Source organism: Trichechus manatus, unplaced genomic scaffold, assembly GCF_000243295.1.
Source record: "Trichechus manatus latirostris isolate Lorelei unplaced genomic scaffold, TriManLat1.0 scaffold00122, whole genome shotgun sequence".
NCBI lineage: Eukaryota > Metazoa > Chordata > Mammalia > Sirenia > Trichechidae > Trichechus > Trichechus manatus.
The window spans coordinates 5146872-5169866 of NW_004444058.1; the positions used below are offsets into that span (position 1 = coordinate 5146872).

The 22995-nt window shown below is 55.2% G+C and overlaps 1 protein-coding gene across 1 annotated transcript; it reads right to left on the reverse strand.

Annotated features, from left to right (window-relative positions):
* Positions 1–2847: 2847 nt before the first annotated feature.
* On the reverse strand, positions 2848–22498 carry KCNN1 (potassium calcium-activated channel subfamily N member 1). The gene is made up of 9 exons (XM_004384394.1): positions 22019–22498; positions 20839–20934; positions 14885–15303; positions 11495–11636; positions 10058–10168; positions 8112–8239; positions 5288–5296; positions 4837–4906; positions 2848–3140 (listed from the first exon to the last, which is right to left on the reverse strand). Exons 1-9 carry the CDS (start codon positions 22421–22423, stop codon positions 2886–2888), a joined length of 1635 nt encoding a protein of 544 aa, XP_004384451.1. The 5' UTR covers positions 22424–22498; the 3' UTR covers positions 2848–2885.
* Between the last annotated feature and the right edge of the window lie 497 nt (positions 22499–22995).

Sequence of the window (22995 nt, forward strand, 5' to 3'; positions counted from 1 at the left end):
CCCGGCCACACAGCCGCTCCCCGCCACGGTACGCGCCTCCTGGGCCCCGGGCCAGCTCCAGCGCGAAGCTGCGCACGCCCCAGGGGTGCATGGCGCGGGCGGCGCGCACAGCAGGGACGGTGAACCGGAAGGGGGCCAGGCCGGGGATGCAGCTAGGAAGGTGCGCCCTGAGGGTGGCACTGCCAGGCAAGAAGCTTGGCGGCGCACCGCTGGGCGCGTCTGCAAACCGCCGGGCTCGGGGATCCTTCTCGCGGCCACGGTGCCTCCAGTTTCCTCCGGCCTCGGCACACAAGTGCAGGCGCCCAGGGCCCTCCGCCGACTTCCTGGTCCCCGCTCCCGCCCCGTGACGCGCCCGGGCCGCGCGCCCGCCTTGTTGACTTTGCAATCCCCTAGTGGGGCGGGACCTGTTTGTGCAGGGTCGGCACTGTTGAGTCAGAGGCAGGCAGGGACGGATGTGGCGGCGCGGCGTGGGCGGCGGCCACGGGGCTCCATCTTGTGGTCGTGCGCGTCCCTCACCCATTTTACCACCCCAGCCGCCTCCCTTGAGTTCCGCTCGGGTCGTGCCTCTTGGCCTTTGCACTGGCTGTTCTGCTGCCCGGAACGCCCTTCCCCTGATCCACTCTCTCGCCTCCACCCAAGCGCTCCCTCCTGAGCCCCCCAGTCCCTCGGTGGCCTTGTTTATTTCTTTACGACTGTTTTTTTCCCCGTTGTTATGTGCTTACTGGGCCTCCTCCGTCAGACTGGGCTGTCCTCAAGGGTGGGCGCGCGCCCCACCCCCCCTACCCCAACCCTAGGTCCAGGAGCCAGCCCAGCTCTGGGCTGAAGGGTGCCCTCCCACCCTGTAGGGCAGCCCCCTTCCTTCTCCGGACCTCAGTTTCCCCAGCCAGACAGTCATTCACTGGGCACATAATGAGTGCCTGCTGTATACAGGGAACAGGATGTAAATGACCACACAGACTTTTCACCAGAACCCTACCAGGTTAGGATGAGGAAACTGAGGCACAGGGAGGTGACGCTGCCTGCCCAGGGCCACCCAGTGGGGAGCGTTGCAGCTAGGATTCAGTGGGGCTGGTATAAAGCTCTGGATGAGGCTTGTCAACTACTTAATGCCCCCCTCCCCCCATGTTAAGTGATCAGGAGGGAGGGAGCATCTATTGAGCACCAACTGTGTGCCTGACCCTTTTTAGAGTTTCCTAGTTTAATGTATTGTCATCTCCGACCTTACAGATGAGGAAACTGAGGCCTCAAGAGGGGCAGCCTTTGCCCAGTAGCACCTCCCCAGTGGCAGAGCCAGGACTTGAAGCCAGGTCTGGCCTGCATCAGTCACCTCCCAGACCCTTCTCGAGCTGCTTCTTGGTGCCTGGTGCCGCCTGGCTGCTGTATCTCCTTGAGCCAGATGGTCAATGACCTTATTGGGGGCTGCCAGGCCTGAGCTCCCCAGCTGGACCCAGATTCGCCTTTCTGGAGCACCCCCCCCACCTGCCCTCCCCACCCAGGACCCAGCGTTAGCCACTGCTGGGCCTGCCCCCTCTGGGCCTGCCTCCCTCCCTCCTCTGCCTGGCGCACTCCCGTGAGGTCCCTCCCTCCTTGGCCTTGGCCTCCACCTCAATCTGCCTGTTCCCTGCCTAGGGCTGCCCCTCGCTTGTGCCTCCCACCTCAGCCTGCCCTTCCCTGCCCTGGTCTGCCCCTGCCCCCAGCCTGGCCCCACCTGCCCCCCTTCACCTGGTCTGTGCCCCCTCTCACCCCTTGGCCTGGCCCCACTCCCACCTTGGTCCCCATCTCAGCCCCCACCTTGGCCTTCCCCTCCGCCATGCCCCCACCCTGCCTCAGCCTTCACCTCCCTGCCCTGCCCCCTACCTCAGCCTGGTCCCCTTAGCCCCAGCCTTTTCCCCACATTCGCCTTTCCCCCTGCCTTACTCCCACCTCAGCCTGGCCCCAGCACCCCACATCCAAGGTCTGGAGGGACCTTTCTGATTCCACGTATGTCAGGAGCCCTCCTGCTTGCCTGCCCCAGAGGGTATCTCTAATCCCAGGATCCCCCCACATCCCTCTGCTCACAAACCCCTCCATGGGGTGCCCACCAACGAGTCTATATTCTTGACTTTGATTCGTGGTCCGTCAGTTTGAACCCTGGTTCCAACACTCTCCACTGGGTGGCCCCGGGCAGGCAGCTTCAGGGCCCTGTGCCTCAGCTTCCCTATCCCAACCTGGGCAAGTTCTGGTGAAGACCATGTGGTCCTTTACATCCTGTTCCCTGTATATAGCAGGCACTCAATATGTGTCCAGAGAAGGGCCAAATGTCCCCTCACCTTCCCCACTGGACCCTGAGTCACCAGTGGGGGCTCCATCAATGACAGCAGGGCAAAGGGAGAGAAGGAGGGGTGTTTCGATTATCGGGCACCTCCTGGGAGCCCGGCTGGCACACCCATCCTCAGGGAGCTGTCCCCAGCTGAGCCTGGGCCTGGGGCCGCCAGGGCTGGGATGGTGATGGGGACAGGCTTAGGGGACTCCCTGGACTCCCACGGCTGTTCTGGGCCTCTGGGTCAGGACGTCCACCTCCTGGGGGGTAATTGCGCTCCCCCCACTCCACCACATACAATAGGCAGCAACTTGGGGTCCTGGTTTATTCAGAATTGGCAAGGACCCACCCCAACTGCTTCTTGCCCACTGGGGGCCAGGGGACCGGGAAAGCTCCCAGCCTCCCCCCTGTCCCAGCAGGGTGGAAGTGGGTGGGCCTGGGGGTGCGAGGGACCCCAGGCCACACAGCCTGACTCAGGTGCGGCTTCTTGCTCTCCTGGAGGTGCCGCTGGACAGGGCCCCTGGGCAGTGTGGAGGCAGCGGCCACACGATGGCCAAGATTTGGGGTCTGGTGGCGGGCAGGTCCGTCACCCGCAGTCCGAGGAGGTCGCAGGTGGCCACCAGCTCGAGGGACTCCAGGCAGCCGGGGCTGGGGGCCCAGGGCCAGGCCGGGGTGGCAGGGGCGGCGGCGGCGGGTGTATGGCTTGGGCGACAAGGTCAGGCAGGGCCTGCAGGGAGGCGGCCAGCGCGTCCAGGCGGCTCTCCAAAGCGGCCAGGCGGGTCTCCAGGTCCTCATGCTGGGCATGCAGCTCGGCCACTAGGTCATACATGACACTTTGGGTCTGCAAGAGGTGGACGGGAGATGGAGAGTGAGGGAGACAGACACAGAGATGGGTGGAGAGCCTTGGTTGGGTTGGGGGGTCCTAAGGGTGACTGTGAGGCTGGACTAACCCTAGCCCTAACCCTAACTCTAGCCCTAGCTCTAACACTAACTGAGCTAACTCTACTCCAAGCCCAAACCCTAACCCTAGCCCTTATTGGGAAACCCTAAACCTAACCCTGCAGGTCTGAAGTCCAGGGAATGGCGGGAGAAAGGGCAAGGGGAGAAAGGGGCCTTGAATGCCAGGGTCAGGGCCAGCAGGTCTGGGGGAGGCCAAAAGGGGTCTGGGGGGTGGACGTGGCCAGAGTCTCCTGGGGGGATGAACTGGTCACACGGTGTACCCTAGTCAAGGGTTCACCAGATCCGGGATGGGGGGGTCCCCACACATTGAGAGGGGTCTCCCTACCGCACCTCTAAATGGAAAGTCCCCAGCCTGCAGCAGGGAGCTCCCACATCCTGGGAAGGGGGTCATGGTCCTGTAGGTGACACCCAGATCCTGGGAGGAGAGTCCCAGATGAGGGGTCCTGGCCAAGGGGCTGGTCCTGGTGGGGCGATGTCTTCACCTCCGGCCCCTGGGGTAGGTTCTGGGCTGATCTGGCTCCAGGAGGGGAATAGCGGGGGATGGCAGGGGCTCGGGGACATGGTTGAGTAGGAGGAGGTCAGGGGACCCTGGATCAGTTGTGAGTTGTCCCCCTATCCTACATTTGGCTGAGGCGGGGACAGGGAGTCTGACTGGGGAGGTGGCAGCCCTGAGGCCCAGACCCAAGCACAGACCAGGGGCTTGGCCCAGCCCCATCAACCACCACCATCACCACAATCACTCCTGCGGCTGTGGTTGGGATGTCCCCACCACCTCCACTGTCCCCATGACCCAACAAATAGGGGCCTGTTGGGGGGGGTGGGGAGGCAGAGGGAGAGACCCGGACCAGGGAGGAGCCCTTGGAGATGCCATTCACTGCCACCAGGTGGCAGAAGAATGACACTCCAGGTCTCCGGCCAACTGATCCAGCCCTGTAGGCTGAAGGGGTGGGCAGGGCTCAGATTAGGGTAAACCCCTCAACAGTCACCTTGAAAAAGGGGTTCAGGAAACCTCGCCCTATCCTGACACCTCATGGACCCAGGAAATCACCCTCTCAACACCCCACTGGGTGGGAGGGAACTTGGACAGGGACTAGACACCCCACTCCACACAGCTCCTTCCCCTGCCGCTGGGGCAGGTGCCATGCCTTTGCCTGGCCGTGACCCCCCCTCCTACTTCCCAGCTGACCCCAACTCGGGTGGGCACTCGCTGAGGTACCCTGCGAGCCCCTCACAGGCTGCTGACCCTCAGCCCAGCCTGTGACATGTGACACAGCCCTGAGGGCCCGAGGGTGACTTCTGGAGGCCTGGGGCGGCATCCAGCATCCGACGGCTCTGTTAGGCCCTCTCTGAGGTTTAACTTTTTGAAAAAGCAGCTGCTAATGTTAAAAAAAAAATAATACACACAGGTAGATTTCTGGAGTCGCTGGAGTCACAGGGGACCCCTGCAGAGAGAGTCTGTGTTCCTGGGTGGCCCATCCCCACCTGTGTCACCTGCCTGCTCTGTGGGTGCCAGCATTGCCCCTCCCTCATCACCTACTGGCCCCTGAGGCACCTGCTTCACCTGCCTGCCGGCTCACCTTGGCCAGGTCAGTGAGCGTGTTGGCCTGGTCATTCAGCTTCCGCTGCTCCATCTTCACACTCCGCAGCCTGGGAACACGTGGGTGGGTGGGGTCAGAGGGAACCCACAGCTGGGGGATGGGGGTCCTTCATGCACCCACCCGGGGTCACTTTGTGGAACATGCAGGGAGGGATGAGGTGGAGTCAGGGACCGGGCCCCCTGTGGCCCTTTCCCTCCACCCAGTAAGGCACGCTGTGGGCAGCCGGGCCTGGGGGCCACTACAAGACCCTCAGGCCCAGCCCAACACAGGAACTTGGATCCCCAGACACAAGGGGGAGCTCATGCTGACCTCCAGGGTGGGCATGAGCCTGCTTGCTCTGGAGGCCAGGGGGCGCCCCCGAACTGCCCGATGTGCCCCCTGATCACCATGCACCCCCAGCTCCCTGCCTGAGCCCCTGGAGGACACTTACTTCTGAGCCCTGACAGGTCCCGGCAGAGCAGAGAAACCACAAGTCAATTTTAATCTCAGTGCAGCCAGCAGCACATGCCAGACCCCTGCCCACCTCCCGCCTGAGCCCCGAGAGCAGGGCTGGGCCCTGGATGGTGTGAGGGTGCCACCCTGCTCTGGAGAGGGGCCTGGCCTTTGAGGGTGCCAGTCCCTTGGGGACACAGCGGTCCTCTGTGCCCTCCCTTTAGCTATCATGTCCCCCACCCCAGTCCTGACTGGGACAACTGCAGCTGCCCTCAGCTCTGTGTCCCCAGATGGGACAAGATGGGGGAGCTGGAACCTCGTGAGCTCCCACGGGGTGATGGACACCTGGTCCTCAAGGTGGGAAAATTTAGTCCAGAAAACTCCGCCCCTGCTGCTTACTGAGGGGGAAACCGAAGCTCAGAGGTGTGAAGGCAGTGGCAGGATTTGAACCTGCACCTGCCACTCTGGCCTCGGCCCTGGACAGCTGCCCATGGGGGAAGGTGATGTGTCCTGCCCCTCCTGCCATCTCTTCTGTAGCTAAAGTGGCCTGGGGGACCATTTCAAGCAGGACTCATCCCACATGTCCCAACCCTCACCCATCCAAGCTCAACCCCTGTGCTACCATGTGTGACAGGCACCCAGAATGGCCCCTAGGTGCCCACCCCTGAGATGATCCAGCACTCGGCCTAGCCCCATGGGGATCCCCAGTCTGGAGAGACACAGCAATACACAGACACCCCCAGCCCCATGGTTCAGAGCTGGGCAGGAGGAAGGGTTGGGGGCTGAGGGCTGGGGGTGCCCTGGAGGGGTGAGGAGGCCTGCTAGGAGCCCTGATATGTCCTTCCCTGGGGAAATTCTTCTTGGCTTGTCTGGAAATCCCAAACCCATGCTGTACCCCTCAATCTACCCTCTCGACCCCCAAACCCATGCTGTGCCCCTCGATCCACCCTCTTGGGGACCGCTTCTTCATTGGCTGTTTATACAGTGTTCCCATCATGGAGACTCTCCAACTCAAGAACCTACCATGGCTCCCTGGCACTATGCCGATTACCACCTTCCTGCCTTTGCCCTGATCATGACCCAGACTACTTGGTATGCCTTTGCATCTGTCAGTTTTCAACACAAATACTATCTACCCCTCAGGCCCTGCATAAAATTTGCTTCATTTTGTCAGCTGTTCTTATGGGGTTACTTTGGGGGGGGGGCAGCAAAGGGACCTAAAGATGAGTGAGACAGTCTCTGCCCCAGGTCAAAGGGATACAGGTAACCCAGAGCAGGAGACTCTCCCCAGATTCACCTCATCTCCTCAATTCCCACCCTCCCACCTCCCTCAGAGAACCTTCCAGAAACATCTCTTGGGGTGAGGTTCAGGGCAGGAAATGTCTGTGTCTCCCATGACTGGCATACTGGCCAGTATAGGCAATGCTTGTGAAAATGACCGAATGAGCATATCAAGGGGGAAACCAAGGCCCATTCTTATTTTCAGACAATACTATGCAGCAGGTATAGGTGAGGCACCTAGTTACCCCAATCCTATTGGAAACACATCCTACTTCTAGAGAGGAGACATGTTACTGCCTTGGGGTCTGGTGAAGTAGGACTGATACCTGGGCACAAAGAAGTCAGATAAGTGGGATGCCAGTCTCTCCTTGCTTTTTCGGGGATTGTAGAAACAAAGGCAGGGAGTAGGGGTTTGGGGTGCTGTTTTACCAAGCAATTGTTATGTGCTGGGGACCATGTGAGGCATATTCTACATTATCATGTTTAAACCTCCCCACAGTCCTATGAAGTAGGTATTATTATCATTAGAAATAAATCCAATTATAACAGCAAATACAATAAATGTAAATGGACTAAACGCTCCATTTAAAAGACAAAGATGGTAAGGGGTGATGGATCTATTTATTATCTTAACTGTGGTGATAGTTTTACAGGTGTAATCATATGTTACAATGTATCATATGTGCAGTTTACTGCATGTCAATTATACCTTGATAAAGCTGATTTCTTAAAGACAAAGATGATTAAACAGGATTAAAAAAAAATGCAGCTAGCTGAGTGTCCTTTCCCCATGGCCCATTCTCCCCTGTGGTCAGGCTGCTTTACCCTCTGATGCCCCAAGGGCCAGGGACCCTAAGCCTCTGTCCCAGCTGCTCTCTTCCAACCCAGCCTCCCACCTCCACCACTTACATAGGGTCCTGCTTGCATCCCAGCATCTACTATAACTGGTGTTGGGTGTGGCCCAGAGAGTAGGATTTTAAAAAACTCCCCAAGTTACCCTAATGAACAATCAAAGAGGAGACCCACTTGATTACATGATACTCAGGACAAAGGGACAACAGAGGAAATTAGTAATTTCTAATTACCCCACATGGTGACATGGATCAGGTCACAAATTTAACTCTAGCTCCCTGACAACCAAAGCAAAAAGGGGAAGTTACTTCATAGTCTAAGAGGTAAAAACCATTATGGTTACTCCAGAGGATAAAATATGCTTCCTGTCACTACAGGATCACTATGAGTCGGAATCAACTTTGATGACAATAGGTTTGGTCCCTTAGATTGGGTGACTTCCATGACTTATTTGAAGCAATTATTCTAGGCCTCCCTCTGACCAGAAACCTGGCCGGCCTGACCCCTGGCCCCATCATTCTACCCAGCACAGAAGCTACAGGTCCCAACCAACTGACCACCTAGCCTAGGGGGGCCATGACAGGGCCACAGTGAGTTGCCTGGCCTGGCCCAAGGCCTCCTCCCAGGGGCCAAGGCTGCCTCCGTTCTGGGTGGGCACAGAAACGTGAGTGGGAAGGGGCAAAACTTACTGATGGATGGCTTGGAGGAACTTACGCTGGTGTTTCCGAACCCGGGCATGATCTGGCTTCTTCATCAGCCTGGTGTGTTTGTAGATGAGCCATGTCTCCCTGAGAACGTTAGCAGCGGCGTTTTTCACCTGAGACCGGAAAAGAAAAGTTTTCCAGGATAAGCGTTGTACTGGGTTAGTGTTCCCCAAAAATTCATGTCCACCCAGAATCTTAGAATGTGACCTTAGTTGGAAGCAGGGTCTTTGTAGACGTAATTAGTTAAGATGAGGCTATAGTGGATTAGGGTGGGTCCAAGGTCCCTGAGTGGCAAAAATGGTTTGTGCTTGACTACTTACCTAAAAGTTGGCACTTCGAATGCACCCAGTGGCACTTTGGAAGAAAGACTTGGCAATCTGCTTCTGTAAAGATCACAGCCCAGAAAACCTATGGAGCAGTTCTACTCTATAACACATGGGGTCACCATGAGTCGGAATCCACTCAACAGAAATGGGTTTTGTTTTGTTTTTTTGGTTCTAAGTCCAATGACTGATGTGCTTATAAGACAGCCATGTGATGATGGAGGCAGAGATTGGAGTGATGCTGCCACAAACTAAGTGACAGCAAGGGAGCCACCAGAATCAAGGAGAGAGGCATGGAATGGATTCTCCCTCAGAGCCTCCAGAAGGAACCAACATTTCTGATACCTTGTGTATGAGTTTCCAGGGGCTGTTGTAAAGAAGTATCACAAGCTGGGTGGCTTATAAGAACAGAAATTTATTCTCTCATGGTTCTGGAGACCAGAAGTCCAAATTCAGGCTGTCAGCAGAGCCATGCTCTGAAGGATCTAAGGGAAGATCCTTTCTTGTCTCTCCCAGCTTCTGGTACTCCAGGCATTCCTTGGCTTGTAGCTGCAGCATAACTCAAACTTCACATAGAGGGGTTTCCCTCTGTCTCGCTGTGTCTCTTCTCTTTTATAAGGACCCACTCAGATGGGATTAGGAGCCCCTCTCCTCCAGTATGACCTCATGTTAACCTAACTGATAACATCTTCAAAGACTCTATTTCCAAACAAGGTCACGTTCACAGGGACCAGGGTTTAGAACTTCATATCTTGTTAGGGGACACAATTCAATCCATACCCTACTGCCATCTGGTCGATTCCGACTCATAGCAAAGGATGGAGTAAAACTGCTCCGTAGGGTTTCCAAGGCTGTAATCTTTACGGAAGCAGACTGCCATATCTTTCTCCCGTGGAGTGGCTGGTGAGTTCAAACTGCCAACCTTTCGGTTAGCAGCCGATCGCTTAACCACTGTGCCACCAGTGTTCAGTATTCAATCCATCACATCTTGATTTTCAATTCCCAGCCTCCAGAACTATGAGAGAAGAAATTTCTGTTGTTTTAAGCCACCCAGTATGTGTGATAATTTGTTACAGCAGCTCAAGTAAACTAATATATACATGAAACTCCAGACAGCACCAGAAATTTCCAGAAAGCTCTGGAAACTCCTGGAAAGCTCCAAGACTGTGCAGGCTGGGATGTGTTTGAACGTCTACACCCTTGTGGTGGGTGTGTTCCTAACACACTTATGTCTGCTCACCATGGGCCAGGCCTCCTCCATGCCACACACACATGAATTCTATGAATCTGCACACATTGCTATCACCATCACTTTGTACATGGGTAAACTGAGGCACAGAGCAGTCAGCTTGCCCCCTCCACACCTCACACACAAGAATTCTGTGAATCTGCACACACTGCTGTCACCCTCGTTTTGTACATGGGGAAACTGAGGCAGTGGCCCTAGAGTCTATGCCCCTTGCTATGTGGCCACACTTCAGCATTCCTGGGCCACTGGAGGGCGCCTGGCCATCTCTGAGTCTCTCCGTGCACCACACAGGCATGCCCAGCGTGTGCAGAGGAAGGCAGCAGGGTTCACCCCTGCAGGTGAGGAGATAGGGTCCTTACCCGCTTGTTGAGCTGTGTGTCCATCATGAAGTTGTGGACATGTTTCTCGGCCTTGGTGAGCTCCAGCTTCCGGGCCACCACGGCCACCACGAGCGCCGTGCAGCCGGCCCCCTGCATGCAGAGGGTGGGTGCACATCAATGTCCTGCCCTGACCTGAGGTCCTCCCAGGCCGAAGGTAGGACATCCCCTCCTCCAGGAAGCCTGCCCTGATTCCACCCTGCACCTGGTGTCTGTTATGTATTAAATTGTGTCCCCCAAAAATATGTGTTGTGAATGCTAACCCCTATAATTACCTGTGGAAAAGGAGCCCTGGTGGTACAGTGGTTAAGCACAGAGCTGCTAATCGAAAGGTCAGTGGTTCAAATCCACCAGTCACTCCATGGAAGAAAGATGTGGCAGTCTGCTTCCATAAAGATTATAGCCTTGGAAACCATGTGAGGCAGTTCTACTCTGTCCTACAGGGTCGCTATGAGTCAGAATCAACTCAATAGCAACAGGTTTATACCTGTGGATAAGGAGCTCTGGTGTGCAATGGTTAAGTGCTTGGTTGCTGACCAAAAGGCTGGTGGTTCAAAGGATAAGGAAGGACACTATATAATGATTAAAAGGTCAGTACACCAGGAAGACATAACCATAATAAATATTTACGTACCCAGGGCTCCAAAATACAGAAGACAATCTATAACAGCAGTGAAAAGAGAGACAGACAGCTCCACAATAATAGTAGGAGACTTCAACACACCACTTTCGGTGAAGGCCAGAACATCCAGAAAGAAGCTCAATAAAGACAAGGAAGATCTAAATGCCACAGTCAACCAACTTGATTTCACAGACGTGTACAAAACGTTGGTGGTTCAAACCCACCCAATAGCTCTGAGGGAGAAAAGCCCTGGTGATCTGCTCCCATGAAAATTAAACCAAAAACCTAACTCACTGCTGTTGCCTTTGGAAGCAGACTGCCAGGCCTGTCTTCTGAGGTGTCTCTGGGTGAACTTTGAACCACCAACCTTCCGGCTAGTAGTTGCGCATTTAACTGTTTGTGCCACATGGAGTTGCCATGAGTCAGCACTGAGTCAATGGCAACTAACAACAACTATATAGACGTGGAAGCAGGTGAGAACAAATGCAGGAAAGATAGGTGCCATGTGGAGATTGCTAAGAAACCAAGGAACACTGGGGTCACAGAAGCTGAGACAAGGATCCTCCCCCAGAGCCGACAGAGAGAGCTTTTCCCCAGAGCCGGTGCCCTGAATTGGGATTTCTAGCTTCCTAAACTGTGAGAAAATAAACGTCTGTTTGTTACAGCCGCCCACTCATGGTGTTTCTGTTACAGCAGCTCTAGAAGACTGAGACCCCTCCACACCCACTGCGTTGGTGGCTCCCCTCCACCGAGTTCCCATAATCCCGGCCACACCTAGCGTCCCCGAGCGCCCTCACCATGATGCCAGTGAGCAGGCAGACGCCCTTCCCGCAGTAGGTGTGGGGCACCATGTCACCATAGCCGATGGAGAGGAAGGTGATGGAGATGAGCCACATGGCGCCTAGGAAGTTGCTGGTGACCTCCTGCTTGTCGTGGTACCTGGGGGAGATAAGGAGAGTGCAGTCAGTCCACACTGGGCCCTATCTTCATCACGACCCCCAGGGCTGGGGCCAGGACAGTAGAGACCCCAAGTCTGCCTCACACGGTAGGGGCTATGACTGTGGGGAGGGACCAGTCTGGGGGTCAAGGTGAGGAAGGGCACTGCAGGGTGGGGTGGCTGGTCCCAAGACAGCCTTGTCTAGGGCAGCCCCACAGTCCTGGGGCACCCACACCCTCCTCCTCTAACATCCCTCCCACCCTCTCCCTCTGTCTGACCCCCAAGCTGCTGCCCAGGATTATCTGCCCTCCCCAGGGCCCAGATTATGGGGCAGAGAGGGGTCTGGGTGCAGGTACCTATGATCCTTCCTGCACAGACACACACAGACAGATGGGGACATGGGTGGCCAGAGGCGCCAGAAGCAGCAGGGAGTAAGGCGTGAAGGTGAGGATGATTCTGGTCAGACACCAGGAAGTACTTCCCTAGCCAGGGAGGCCCAGAGGACAGAGGAGGACATGGGGAGGCAGAGGCTGGAGGATCACGTCCAGGACTTGGGGAAGGAGGGAAGCCAGGATGCGCCACACTCCCAGTGCCCCAACCCTGGCCTGAGGGTTGGATGGGGGGGGCAGTTCCCCTGGCACCAGGAAAGAACCGGGGCTTCATTTCTGGGATTGAGGTAGGAAGGCCCCAAAGCCTTGAGGGGAATTGACTTTTTCCCGACCACAGAGGGACCTGGACTGGCCTGTTGGGACCCGCCTAGTCTGAATCGGGTCTGGGAGTGGCTGGAGGAGCTGCTCCAGCCTGGCCCCCATTCCGCAAAGGCCCCTCGGAGCCGTCCGGGGAGGCTGGCGAATCTGGCTGGGGGAGGTCAGGGAGTGGGTGACCCCTTGGCCAGCAGAGACCACCTTTGGGGAGTCAGGGTCAGAGATCAGTGGTGGGGGACACAAAAGAGGCAGGGGGAGTGGGAGTGGGAGTGGGGGAGGGTTGTGCCAACAGGTGATAGCTACACCTATGGCCCCTGGGGCCAGGCTGGAGCCAGGGCTCAAGATGGGACAGAGACTGCCGGCCCCAGTGCGGGTGGAAGCCCCCTCAGCAGGTCTGCTATTTGAGGGAATCCCCACCTCTGGGGGAGTCAAATGCCATTACCAGCACCCCAGCCTGGGCTTCTAGGCCGGTCGCCGAGTGGGGGCCAGGGGCTGAACGCTGTTTCACACCAAGGCATCCAAGGTGGGCTGGAGCTCTGGTGGGTGGTGCCTAGGGGCAGGAGGGGGGCATGCAGGAGGCAGGGGTGGCATGGGACAAGAACTGCAGGGGTGGAGCGAGGCAGGTGGGGCTTAATGCATTACAGGGCTCAGAATTTAGGATTGGCTGCCCGCCATCCCTGCTTATGCCCACCACCGCAATGGCCTGGCCTGGAACCACAGTGATGCCTTACAAGTATGACCCCAAACCCGACCTGTCCTGGCAGGAGGGTGGTGACTCCCAGACCCTAAGCCTTGATCCCGGGAGGAGCCAGGTCCTCTGCCTGTGAGCCCAACATCAGGTGGTAGGGGAGATTTCAGGAGGGGCTGAAGGGGTGCTGGGGCAGGGCCAGTCCAGGGACCCCCAGGAACCTCAGTCCCAACACCACCTGCCTCAGGCCCTCGCCGAGTGAGACCCTCTCTCCACAAGCTGCTCCTGCACCCTGTGAGGCCAGCTGGGCCCCGGCCTCTCCTGAAGCTCTTAGGGGTCTCTGGAAAAAGCTCTCAGGGAAGGCACCTTGCTTCTCTCTGAGCCTCAGTTTCCTCATCTGTAAGCTGGGTCTGCTCAGAACCAACTCCAAGATGTCCTGAAGACAGGGCCAGTCTTATTCACCCTCGACCCTTTTCATTTGCAGGAGAAGACCCTGGACCCTGGAGTCAGCTGCCCCAACAAAGCCCTAAGCCCTTCCGGAAAGGCCGACTCTGTCCTCCTCCGGCCCTGTCTCCCTTTGAAGCTTAGCAGGATACATAGCACCCGGGGCGGCCTGCCTCCCACCATCCAGGCCAAGACCCCAGACCTGGGCCCAGCATGCTGGGGGTCCCCCTCAGCCCCTAGCCTCAGGTAGCTCCTGGCCCAGCTCTGCTCCTGTCCCTGTCCCCCTCTGTGGCAGCTAATCTTAAATTCCTGGCAGGCAGGTGGGCGGTGGTGGCAACTCTGCACGTGGCTGAGATGGGACTCACATGTTTTCCCTATGTCCGCGGCGGGCAGGGGAGAAGGAGAGCAGGTTACACGTGGGGGCGGGGAGGGCACGTCCCAGTTCCTGCCACTGCCCAGGCCAGAGGTCAGGGGTCAGGGGTTGACCCACAGAGTGGAGGGGCCAGAGAAGTAGAGGCATGAGACCCAGGGGGTGGGGGAGGAAGGACTGGGGTCCCAGAGGGTGGTAGGCCACAGGACACAGGCCAGGGGTGGGGGTGGCCAGGGACATAGGGCTGAAGGCCCAGGGGAATGGAAGTGATGGCCCCAGGGTCCCCAAGGTCATGGGCTAGGCAGAGGGGTCACAGGGGTCATGGGATCAGAGACATGGAAGTGATGGCCAGGGGAGCCCCAGCACAGGGTTACCAAGGTCATGAACTGGGTGGGGGAGTCACAGAGGGTCTTGGGGTCAGTGACATGGAAGCAATGGTTGGGAGCCCCAGGTCTCCAAAGTCATGGGCTGGGCAGGGGAGGGGGTCACAGAGGGTTGTGGGTCAGGGAGATAAAAGCAATGGTTGCGGTTACCCCAGGGTCCCTGAGGTTATGAGCTGGGCAGGGGGTCACATGGTTCTTGCCGTCAGGAAGGCAGAAGTGATGGCCCTAGATTCCCTGAGGTCACAGGTGGACACGAGGGTCACTGGAGTCCTAGGGTGATGGCCAGGAAGTCCCAGAGTCACACAGGTCATTGGGGTCAGGGACATGGAAGTGATGGCCCCAGGGTTCCCAAGGTCATGGGCAGGTTAAGGAGGTCCCAGAAGGTCCTAAGGTCAGGGAGATGGAGCCCCGGACATGGAGCCCCAGCCCAGGGTCCCTGAGGTCATGGGCTGCACATGGGTCTCTGGGGCCCCAGGCCAGGGAGACAATGTAGTAGCCAGGAAGCTTCATGTCCTCAAGGTCATGGGCTGGACACAGGGTCACAGGGGTCCTGGGTTAGGGAGATGGACGATGGCTGGGGCAGCCCTGGGACCCTGAGGTCATAGTTGCATATGAGATCCCCAGGGCCCAGGGCCAGGGAGCCGGAGCGGCGGTGGCACACCTCTCGCAGATGCGCACGGTCCAGGCGGCAACGACCCAGGATGAGATGCTGAAGACAAGCAGCACAGTGCCGGGGCAGATGGTCATGAGTGTTTTCATGACAAAGCGTGTGTTGAAGGTGACCTTGTTGAGCGCGCCGATGCTGCGGCTTGAGGCATCTGTGAAGATCTTGCTGTGCAGCAGCATGACACGGCCCAGCAGGTAGAGGCGCAGGAACATGGGGATGGACAGCAGCACATCCACGTCTGCCTCAGCCTCCGACGGCGCGTACGTGAAGGCCAGCCGTGCCGTCCACGTGAAGCGGTAGTGGCCGGGCACCGGGTGCACGGCACACACCACCAGCTCCAGAGAGATAAGCAGCACCCGTTCGCATGTCATCGCAATGCGCCAGTCGTCCGCCCCGTTGTCCACCATGAACAGCTGTGGGGGCCGGGCAGGTGGCAGGTGGGTCTCGGCCCTGCTTCCCCCAAGCGCAAATCCCTCCCAGCCCAGCTTTTTCAAGAGAATTCTCATATGTGACACTCCCTAGTTCTCAACATTGGCCACAATTTGAACTTAAAAGCATTGGGTGGATTGTCCTCAAACCACTAAACATAGAGGCACCGTGTGACCCAGTAATTCTGCTCCTGGGTATGTGCCCAAGAAAAATGAAAACGTATTCACACAGAAACATGTTTATGCATGTTCAGTGCAGCACTATTCACAATAGCCTCAAGCCCCCCTGTAATGGGTTGAATTGTGTCCCTCCAAAATAGGTGTTGTAAATCCTAACCCCTATACGTGTGGGGAGTCCCTGGATGATGCAAGCAGTTAAGCACTTGGGTGCTAACTAAAAGGTTGGGGATTCGAACCTACCCAGAGATGCCTCAAAAGACAGGCCTGGCGATCTGCTTCTGAAAGGTCACAGCCTTGAAAACCCTATGGAGCAGTTCTACTCTGCACACATGGGGTCGCCATGCTTTGGAATCCATTCAACAGCAAACTAACAAAACCAACAATACCTGTGAATGTAATTGTAATCCCATTTGGAATACGGTTTTCTTTGTTATGTTAATTAAGACATATCAGGGTAAGGTATGTCCTAAACCTAACCCTTCTGAGATATAAAAGGAGCAGATTAGGCACAGAGACAAGGAAGCACAAATGAGGGAAAGATAAACGCCATATGGAGATTGCCAAGGAATCCAGGAAGAGAAGCTGAAAAGAGACGACCTTTCCCCAGACCCAATAGAGAAAGCCTTCCCCTACAGCTGGTGCCTTGAATTCAGACTTCTCGATTCCTGAACTGTGAGAAAATAAATTTCTATTTGTTAATGCCACCCACTTGTGGTATTTCTGTTGTAGCAGCACCAGAGAACCAAGACACCTGATAACACAAGATAATTTGAAAGGCTGACTTTTGTAAGAGAAATCAGAAACCGGGTCTCCTTTGGGAAATTCCCTAGTTCTCAGCATCAGCCACAATTCAAACTTAAAAGCACTAGGTAGCATGTCCTCAAATGGTTAAACATAGAGTCACCATGTGACCCAGCAATTCTCCTCCTGGGTTTATGCCCAAGAGAAATGAAAACATGTATCCACACAAAGACTTGTATACATGTTTACAGGAGCACCATTCACACTAGCCAAAAGGTGGAAACAACCAAGTATCCATCAGTAGATGAATGGATAAACACAATATGGTCCATCCACACACTGGAATATTATTCATCCATAAAGAGAAATGAAGTCCTTATCATGCTACAACACGGATGAACCTTGAAAACATTATGCTCAGTGAAAGAAACCAGACACAAAAAGACAAAAATTGTCTGATACCACTTATATGAAATATCTAGAAGAGGCAAATGCATAGAGATAGAAAGTAGATTAGTGGTTGCCTAGGGCTTGGGAAGAGGACCAGTGGTGGCGTAGAGGTAGAATTCTCACTTTCCATGCCGGAGACCAGGGTTTGATTCCCAGCCAATGCACCGTATGCACAGCGACTACCCATCTGTCAGTGTGTGTTGTTATGACGCTGAACAGGTTTCAGCAGAGCTTCCAGACTAAGACAGATAAGGAAGAAAGGCCTGGTGATCGATTTCTGAAACTCTGCCACTAAAAACCCTATGGGTCACAGCAGTCTGGTCCGTAACTGATCGTGGGGATGGTGCAGGACTTGGCAGCGTTTTGTTCTGTTGTGCATGGGGTCCCCACGAGCCAGGGGCCAACTCCACTGCAGCTAACAATGGCTTGAGAAGAGGGGAAATGACGAGTGACTGGTAATGGGTACGGGGTTTCCTTTTGAGGTGATGAGAATGTTCTGGAACTAGATAGTGGTGGTGGTTGCACAACACTGTGAATATACTAAACGCCACTGAACTGTATGTACACTTCAAAATGGTTAATTTTGTTATGTGAATTTTACCATAGTTTTAAAAAAAAGCGACTGGGCAGGGTAAACTGGGTGGGATCTCTGAAATATCCACACTGAAAGATGCCTGAGACGATGTCCCCTCCCCAAAGTGATTCTTGCTTCTTGGTGCGGAACTTGGGGAATATTTACTGCTTTCACCGGACTTTTCCATTCTGCCTGAATGTGTGTATGATGATGTTGCTGTTGTTGTTAGTTGCCATCGAGTCAACGCCGACTCCTGGCAATCCCATGTGTGCAGAGTAGACTTGCTCTGTACGATTTTCCAACCTGTTACCTTTCGGAAGCAGATCTCCAGGCTTTTCTTTCGAGGGACCTCTTGGCGGGTTCGAACAGCCAACCTTTCAGCTAGTAGTCAAGTGCTTAACTGTTTGTACCACCTAGGGACTAGGGCACATTTGTCAATTTTTTCATTTTCATGCATCATGTTTAAACGATTAATCATAAAGGAATTCTAAAGTAAGAAAACGGGGAAAAAACCACTTCCTTAAAATGTCGTGACTACAAAAGATTAGTGGTTACCGTGGGATGGGGGAGGGGGAAACGGAGAGTGGAAAAAAAAAAACGTCTTGACAGCCGCTCATTATACAGGCAAGTTCTGCCCACGCATCTGCGTGGTCTGAAGATGGGCAGCCTGACGGGGGGCCCCTACTCCCCTTGGGTCTTGACAGGGGTGCCCCAGAGGTGTCTGGGGCTGGGACAAAAAAAAAAAGCAAGTGAGGTATCAGGAGAAATCATATTTATCAGTAACAGTGCCTAACTCAGACATGTTAGAGACTAAGGCAAAAGGAAGAATCAAGACTTTGAAGCTGTCTTTATGTAAAATGTTGATATTTTGGCTCACTGTGGATTTTTTGGCATTTGTTTCAATTTGTTAAAATATCACGTTTAAATAGTATTTATCCTGATGACTGAGTTCTTGGCGCCCCCAGATATTTTGTGCCTGCAGTAAGTGCCTTACTTGCTTACTCTAGTTCAGGGTCCTGATGCTCAGAAAGGCTGAGGGGCTCATGCGTCTGCCCGAGAGGGGGCTTTCCAGGTCCTCAGAAGGACTGGTGTTTTTTTTAAATAGGTTTATTGAGATATAATTCACTTACCATACGGTTTACCCATTTAAAGTGAACAATTCAGTGGCATTTAGTCCATTCACAATATTGTGCAATCACCACCTCTATCTAGTTCCAGAACATTCTCATCACCCCAAACGGAAACGCTGTACCCATTAGAAGTCACCCCCATTTTCCCCTTCCCCGAGCCCTGTTGTTGGTAGGTGCCGTCCGGTCGAATCTGACTCATAGCAACCCAATATGACAGAGCAGAACTGCCCCATAGGGTTTCCTAGGCTGTAATCTTTATGGAAGCAGATCACCAGGTCTTTTCTCCCACGGAGCCACTGGTGGATTTGAACTGCCAGCCTTTCGGTTATCAGCTGAGCACCCCAAGCCCTAGGCAACCACTAATCTACTTTCTGTCTTTATAGATTTGCCTGTTCTGGGAATTTCATTTAATAGAATCACACATATGTGGCCTTTTGTGTCTGGCTTCTCTCACTGAGCATGTTTTCCAGGTTCATCTATACTGTAGCATGTATCAGTGCTTCATTTCTTTTTGCGGCTTGTTATGGATTGAATCGTGTACCCCAAAACATATGGTGAAGTCCTAACTCCCATACCTGTGAATGTGACCTTGTTTGGAAATAACATCTTTGTCCAAAGCTGTTAGCAGTTAATTTAACAAGGTCATACCAAGTATCTGAAAAACCAAAACCTGTTGCCATCGAGTTGATTCCAACTCATAGTGACCCTATAGGACACAGTAGGACTGTCCCATAGGGTTTCCAAGGAGCAGATGGTAGATTCGAACTGCCGACCTTTTGGCTAGCAGCTTAGCTCTTAACCACTGCACCACCAGGGCTCCATACCGAGTACGGTGGGTCCGAATCCCTTCGGAGTGGTGTCTTATAAACAGGGAGAACAGAGGCAGAAACAGAGTCACACACAGAGGGAAGAAAACTCTATGTGACTACCAAAAACTCCAGTTACCATTGAGTCAATTCCAGTTCATAGCAACCCCATGTGCACAGAGTAGAACTGCTCATAGGGTTTTCAGAAGCAGATCGCCAGGCCTTTCTTTCGAGGCACCTCGGGGTAGATTCAAACCTCCAAACTTTTGGTTAGTAGTCGAGCACATAACCATTTAGGCCACCCTGGGACTGGTAGAGCATGTGAAATGCACATAAAAGCAGCCAAGGAACCCAAGAAACACTTGGGATTGACTCAATGGCAACTGGGTTTTTGGTTTTTCACAAGGTATTACACATCTGAGTAATAATATTCCATTGTGTGGATGGACCACATTGTGTTTATCCATTCATCCATTAATCGATACTTGGGTTGTTTCTACCTTTTGACTATCGTGAACAGTGCTGCTATGAACATGTGTGTACAAGTTTCAACGTGGACTTATGTTCTTAGCTTTTTTGGGTCGATACACAGGAGTGGAATTGTTGGATCACATGGTAACTCTGTGCTTTATCGGCTGAGGAACGACCAGGCTATTTTCCACAGCAGCCACCCCCTTCAAAATAGTGACCATTCCTTCTAGCTCATGGTCACTGCTCCCTTCCACCCAAACCCATGGTCCCCTCCTGCATGTCAGGCCCCCAATGGCCCTGCAGACACCTGCACAGGGTACAACCCCCAGCACGACTCTTCTACATCCTGTCTCCCACCAGACTGCTGTTCCTCAAGGTTAGGGGCCAGAGGCCAGAGGTCAGGAGCCAGCTCTGACACCCCGTGGCCTCCCCAACACTGAGCTGGCACTAGGTGACGGCTTGTTCATGGTGGGCAACAACCTGAGCTGACATCTCCCTGCAGCCTGACCTGACTTTCATTAACCCCGAAAACAGCAGGACAAACTTCCTGGTGTGCCCTAAACCCTTCAAACCACGGGGTCTGATCAAACATGAAAAGGAAGCTGGCTGCTACGAACACTGGTTTGCACGGCTGCAAAGCCTCGGAAGACCCTGGGGTTTTGAAAACAACTGCTCTGTGTTCCCCTAAGGGGCCTGGGTGTAGTCAGAACTAAGCAAACTCTGATGCTGGCCAGGTGAGCCAGCCCAAGCTTGGGGTTCTCCCATCACCTGTTCTCTTCTTTAAATAATCAATGAAAATTAAAACACGAACACGCATCCCAAGGAAACTTGTTGTTGTTCTTAGTTGCTGTTGAGTCAGTTCCAACTCATGGCAACCCCACGTGTGCAGAGTAGAACTGTGTGCTCCACACGGTTTTCAGAAGCAGATCACCAGGTCTTTCTTCTGAGGCTCCTCTGAGTGGGTTCAAACCGTCAACCTTTTGGCTAGTAGTCGAGCGCTTAACCATTTGTGCCACCCAGGGATTCCCCAAGGAAATTTAAAGGGACCCAAAGTGTGTCTTCACGAGTTTTTTTTGTTTTGTTTTGTATAAAGGGCCAACCGGTTGTTTTGTTTTGGAGGCTGGGCCCAGGGGTCTGGGGGCACTGGATCCCACCCCGCGGTACTGACCTGGATTTCACGGGCGTGGTACAGGACGACAAGGCCCAGTAGGATGACGGTGGAGAAGCTGATGAGGCATTTCAGTGCAAATGAGTACAGGGACTCCTGGGCAGAGAGAGCAGATGGACAGATGGACAGACGCTGGATGGGGTGGGTGGCCCTCTGCCCCCTGTCCACCCAGGCTCCCTGTTGGCTGTCAGGGAAGGGGCACTAAGTCACCCAAACAAGCTGGGGTCACAGAGCCCCCTCCTTGCTAGGGGTGCCCCCAACACTGAGCCCCGACTTCCTCCCCTGCCAAGTGAGGGGGGCTGGGAGGGAGTGCTAGTTCCTGCATTCCAGGGCTGCTGTGTAGAAAGAGCTTCGCCAGGGCCGGCACGTGGAGGGAGCTCAGAAGCAATACTGAGTCCTTACTCCATGGGGCTGGGTGGATGGCAAGGTGGACCGCACTTCACAGTAAGGCCTGGCCTCCTGCGGCCCTGGCACTTCACAGTTTGTAAGGCCTGGCCTGTTGTGAACTTAGCACTTCACAGTTTCTATAGCCTGGCCTCCTGCAGGACCAGTACTCCACAGTTTACACAGCCTAGCTTCTGTGGGTTCAGCACTTCACAGTTTATACGGCCTTGACTCCTGCAGCTCTGTGGCACTTCACAGTTTACAAGGCCTAGCCTTATGTAGCCCTGGCACTTAACAGTTTATATGACCTGGCCGCCTGAGGCCCCAGCACTTCATAGTGCCTCATGAAGATCCAGCGTGCCACAATTTTATAAGGCTGACTTGGCCCTGATCTCTCCATCCTCACACACCCTGGGTGACCAGTATCCTCCTGGCTCCAACCCCAGGCCTGAATGCTCTTGGAAGGGCACAGAAGCCCTTCCCCTGCCCCCTGCCTTCCAGGGGGCCCCTGTCCTGCACCTACCCTGGGAAGCCTCTCCTGGGGGCAGCCCCTCCTGCAGGGCAGAGGGAATGGCTGGGGCCTCCCTCTCTGTCATAGCCTCCCTGCTGGCCCAGGAGGTGGCATGGCGGCTGCTCAGGACCCCCATCCACGGCCCCACGGCCCGCCACTTGCCTCTCTACTGGGCCACCTGGGACCCCAACCCTGAGTCCAAGTGGCTGCAGGGGAGTCAGGCAGGCCTACAGGGCATCCTTGGGGCACACTGGGACATGGGGAGGTGCCTAGGGCTGTGCCTACCTTGGTGTAGACCCCCCAGGACAGCTCTGTCTCGGTCACCATGACGACGATGCCAAACATGCCAAAGATGAGTGCGTAGTCACTGAGCCGCTTCCGCTTCTCAAAGAGAGCCCGCCGGTGGCCCAGACGGTGGCCTGCGTTCAGGGGCTTCCCTGAGCGCCCCCGCCTGCCTGCCTCATCCTCCTCATCCTTGTCTTCCTCCTTGTCTTCATCTTGGGGCTGTCCCCGGGGGCTGCTGGGCGAGGGCTGGGCTGGCTCACTCTTGGCCACGACCACCTGCAGGCCTGGGCTGTGCAGGGGCTGGGGGGCACGGCCGGCCTCGGGGTCTGTGGGGTCACGGCCCAGGGCCCCTGGCCCGCTGCCCAGCAGCTGCCCCAAACCGCCATTGTGGCTATGGCTGTTCATGACTATCTGGGGGCAGGCGTTGGGCTTGCTGCAGGCCGCCTGGGGCCCGGCATGGCGCAGCGGCTGGGCTCCTGCACTGACCTGCAGGGTCACAGAGAGACATGTTACACCCAGAGGCTAGCCAGGGTCTCACCAACTGACCAGAGGGGCAGAGACCATCACCGAAACTCTAGAACTTTCTAAGGCTCAGAAGCCGTGGGGCTCAAACACAGAGACTTCCGTGTAGTATGCCCAGAGCACTCAGCACATGAGTTTGCCATCCCAGAGGCACGAAAGTCAGCCTCCCCTGCTCAAAACCTTCCTATGGCTCCCCAACACCTCAAGCAAAAGCCAAACTCCTCACAGTGGCCAAGAGGCTCTCCGCAGTCCGCCTTCCACCCACCTCACCCTCTCACTCTCCCCAGACTCACACGGCCCCCACCATGCTGGCCTCCTTGCGATCAGAACTGACAAGCTCAGATCTGCCTCAGGGACTTTGCACGTGCTGTTCCCGCTGCCTGGAGCACCCTCCCAACGATGCCTGAAGTCCCACCTCCTTGAAACCTGACTTGCCAGACCCTCCCCCGCCACAC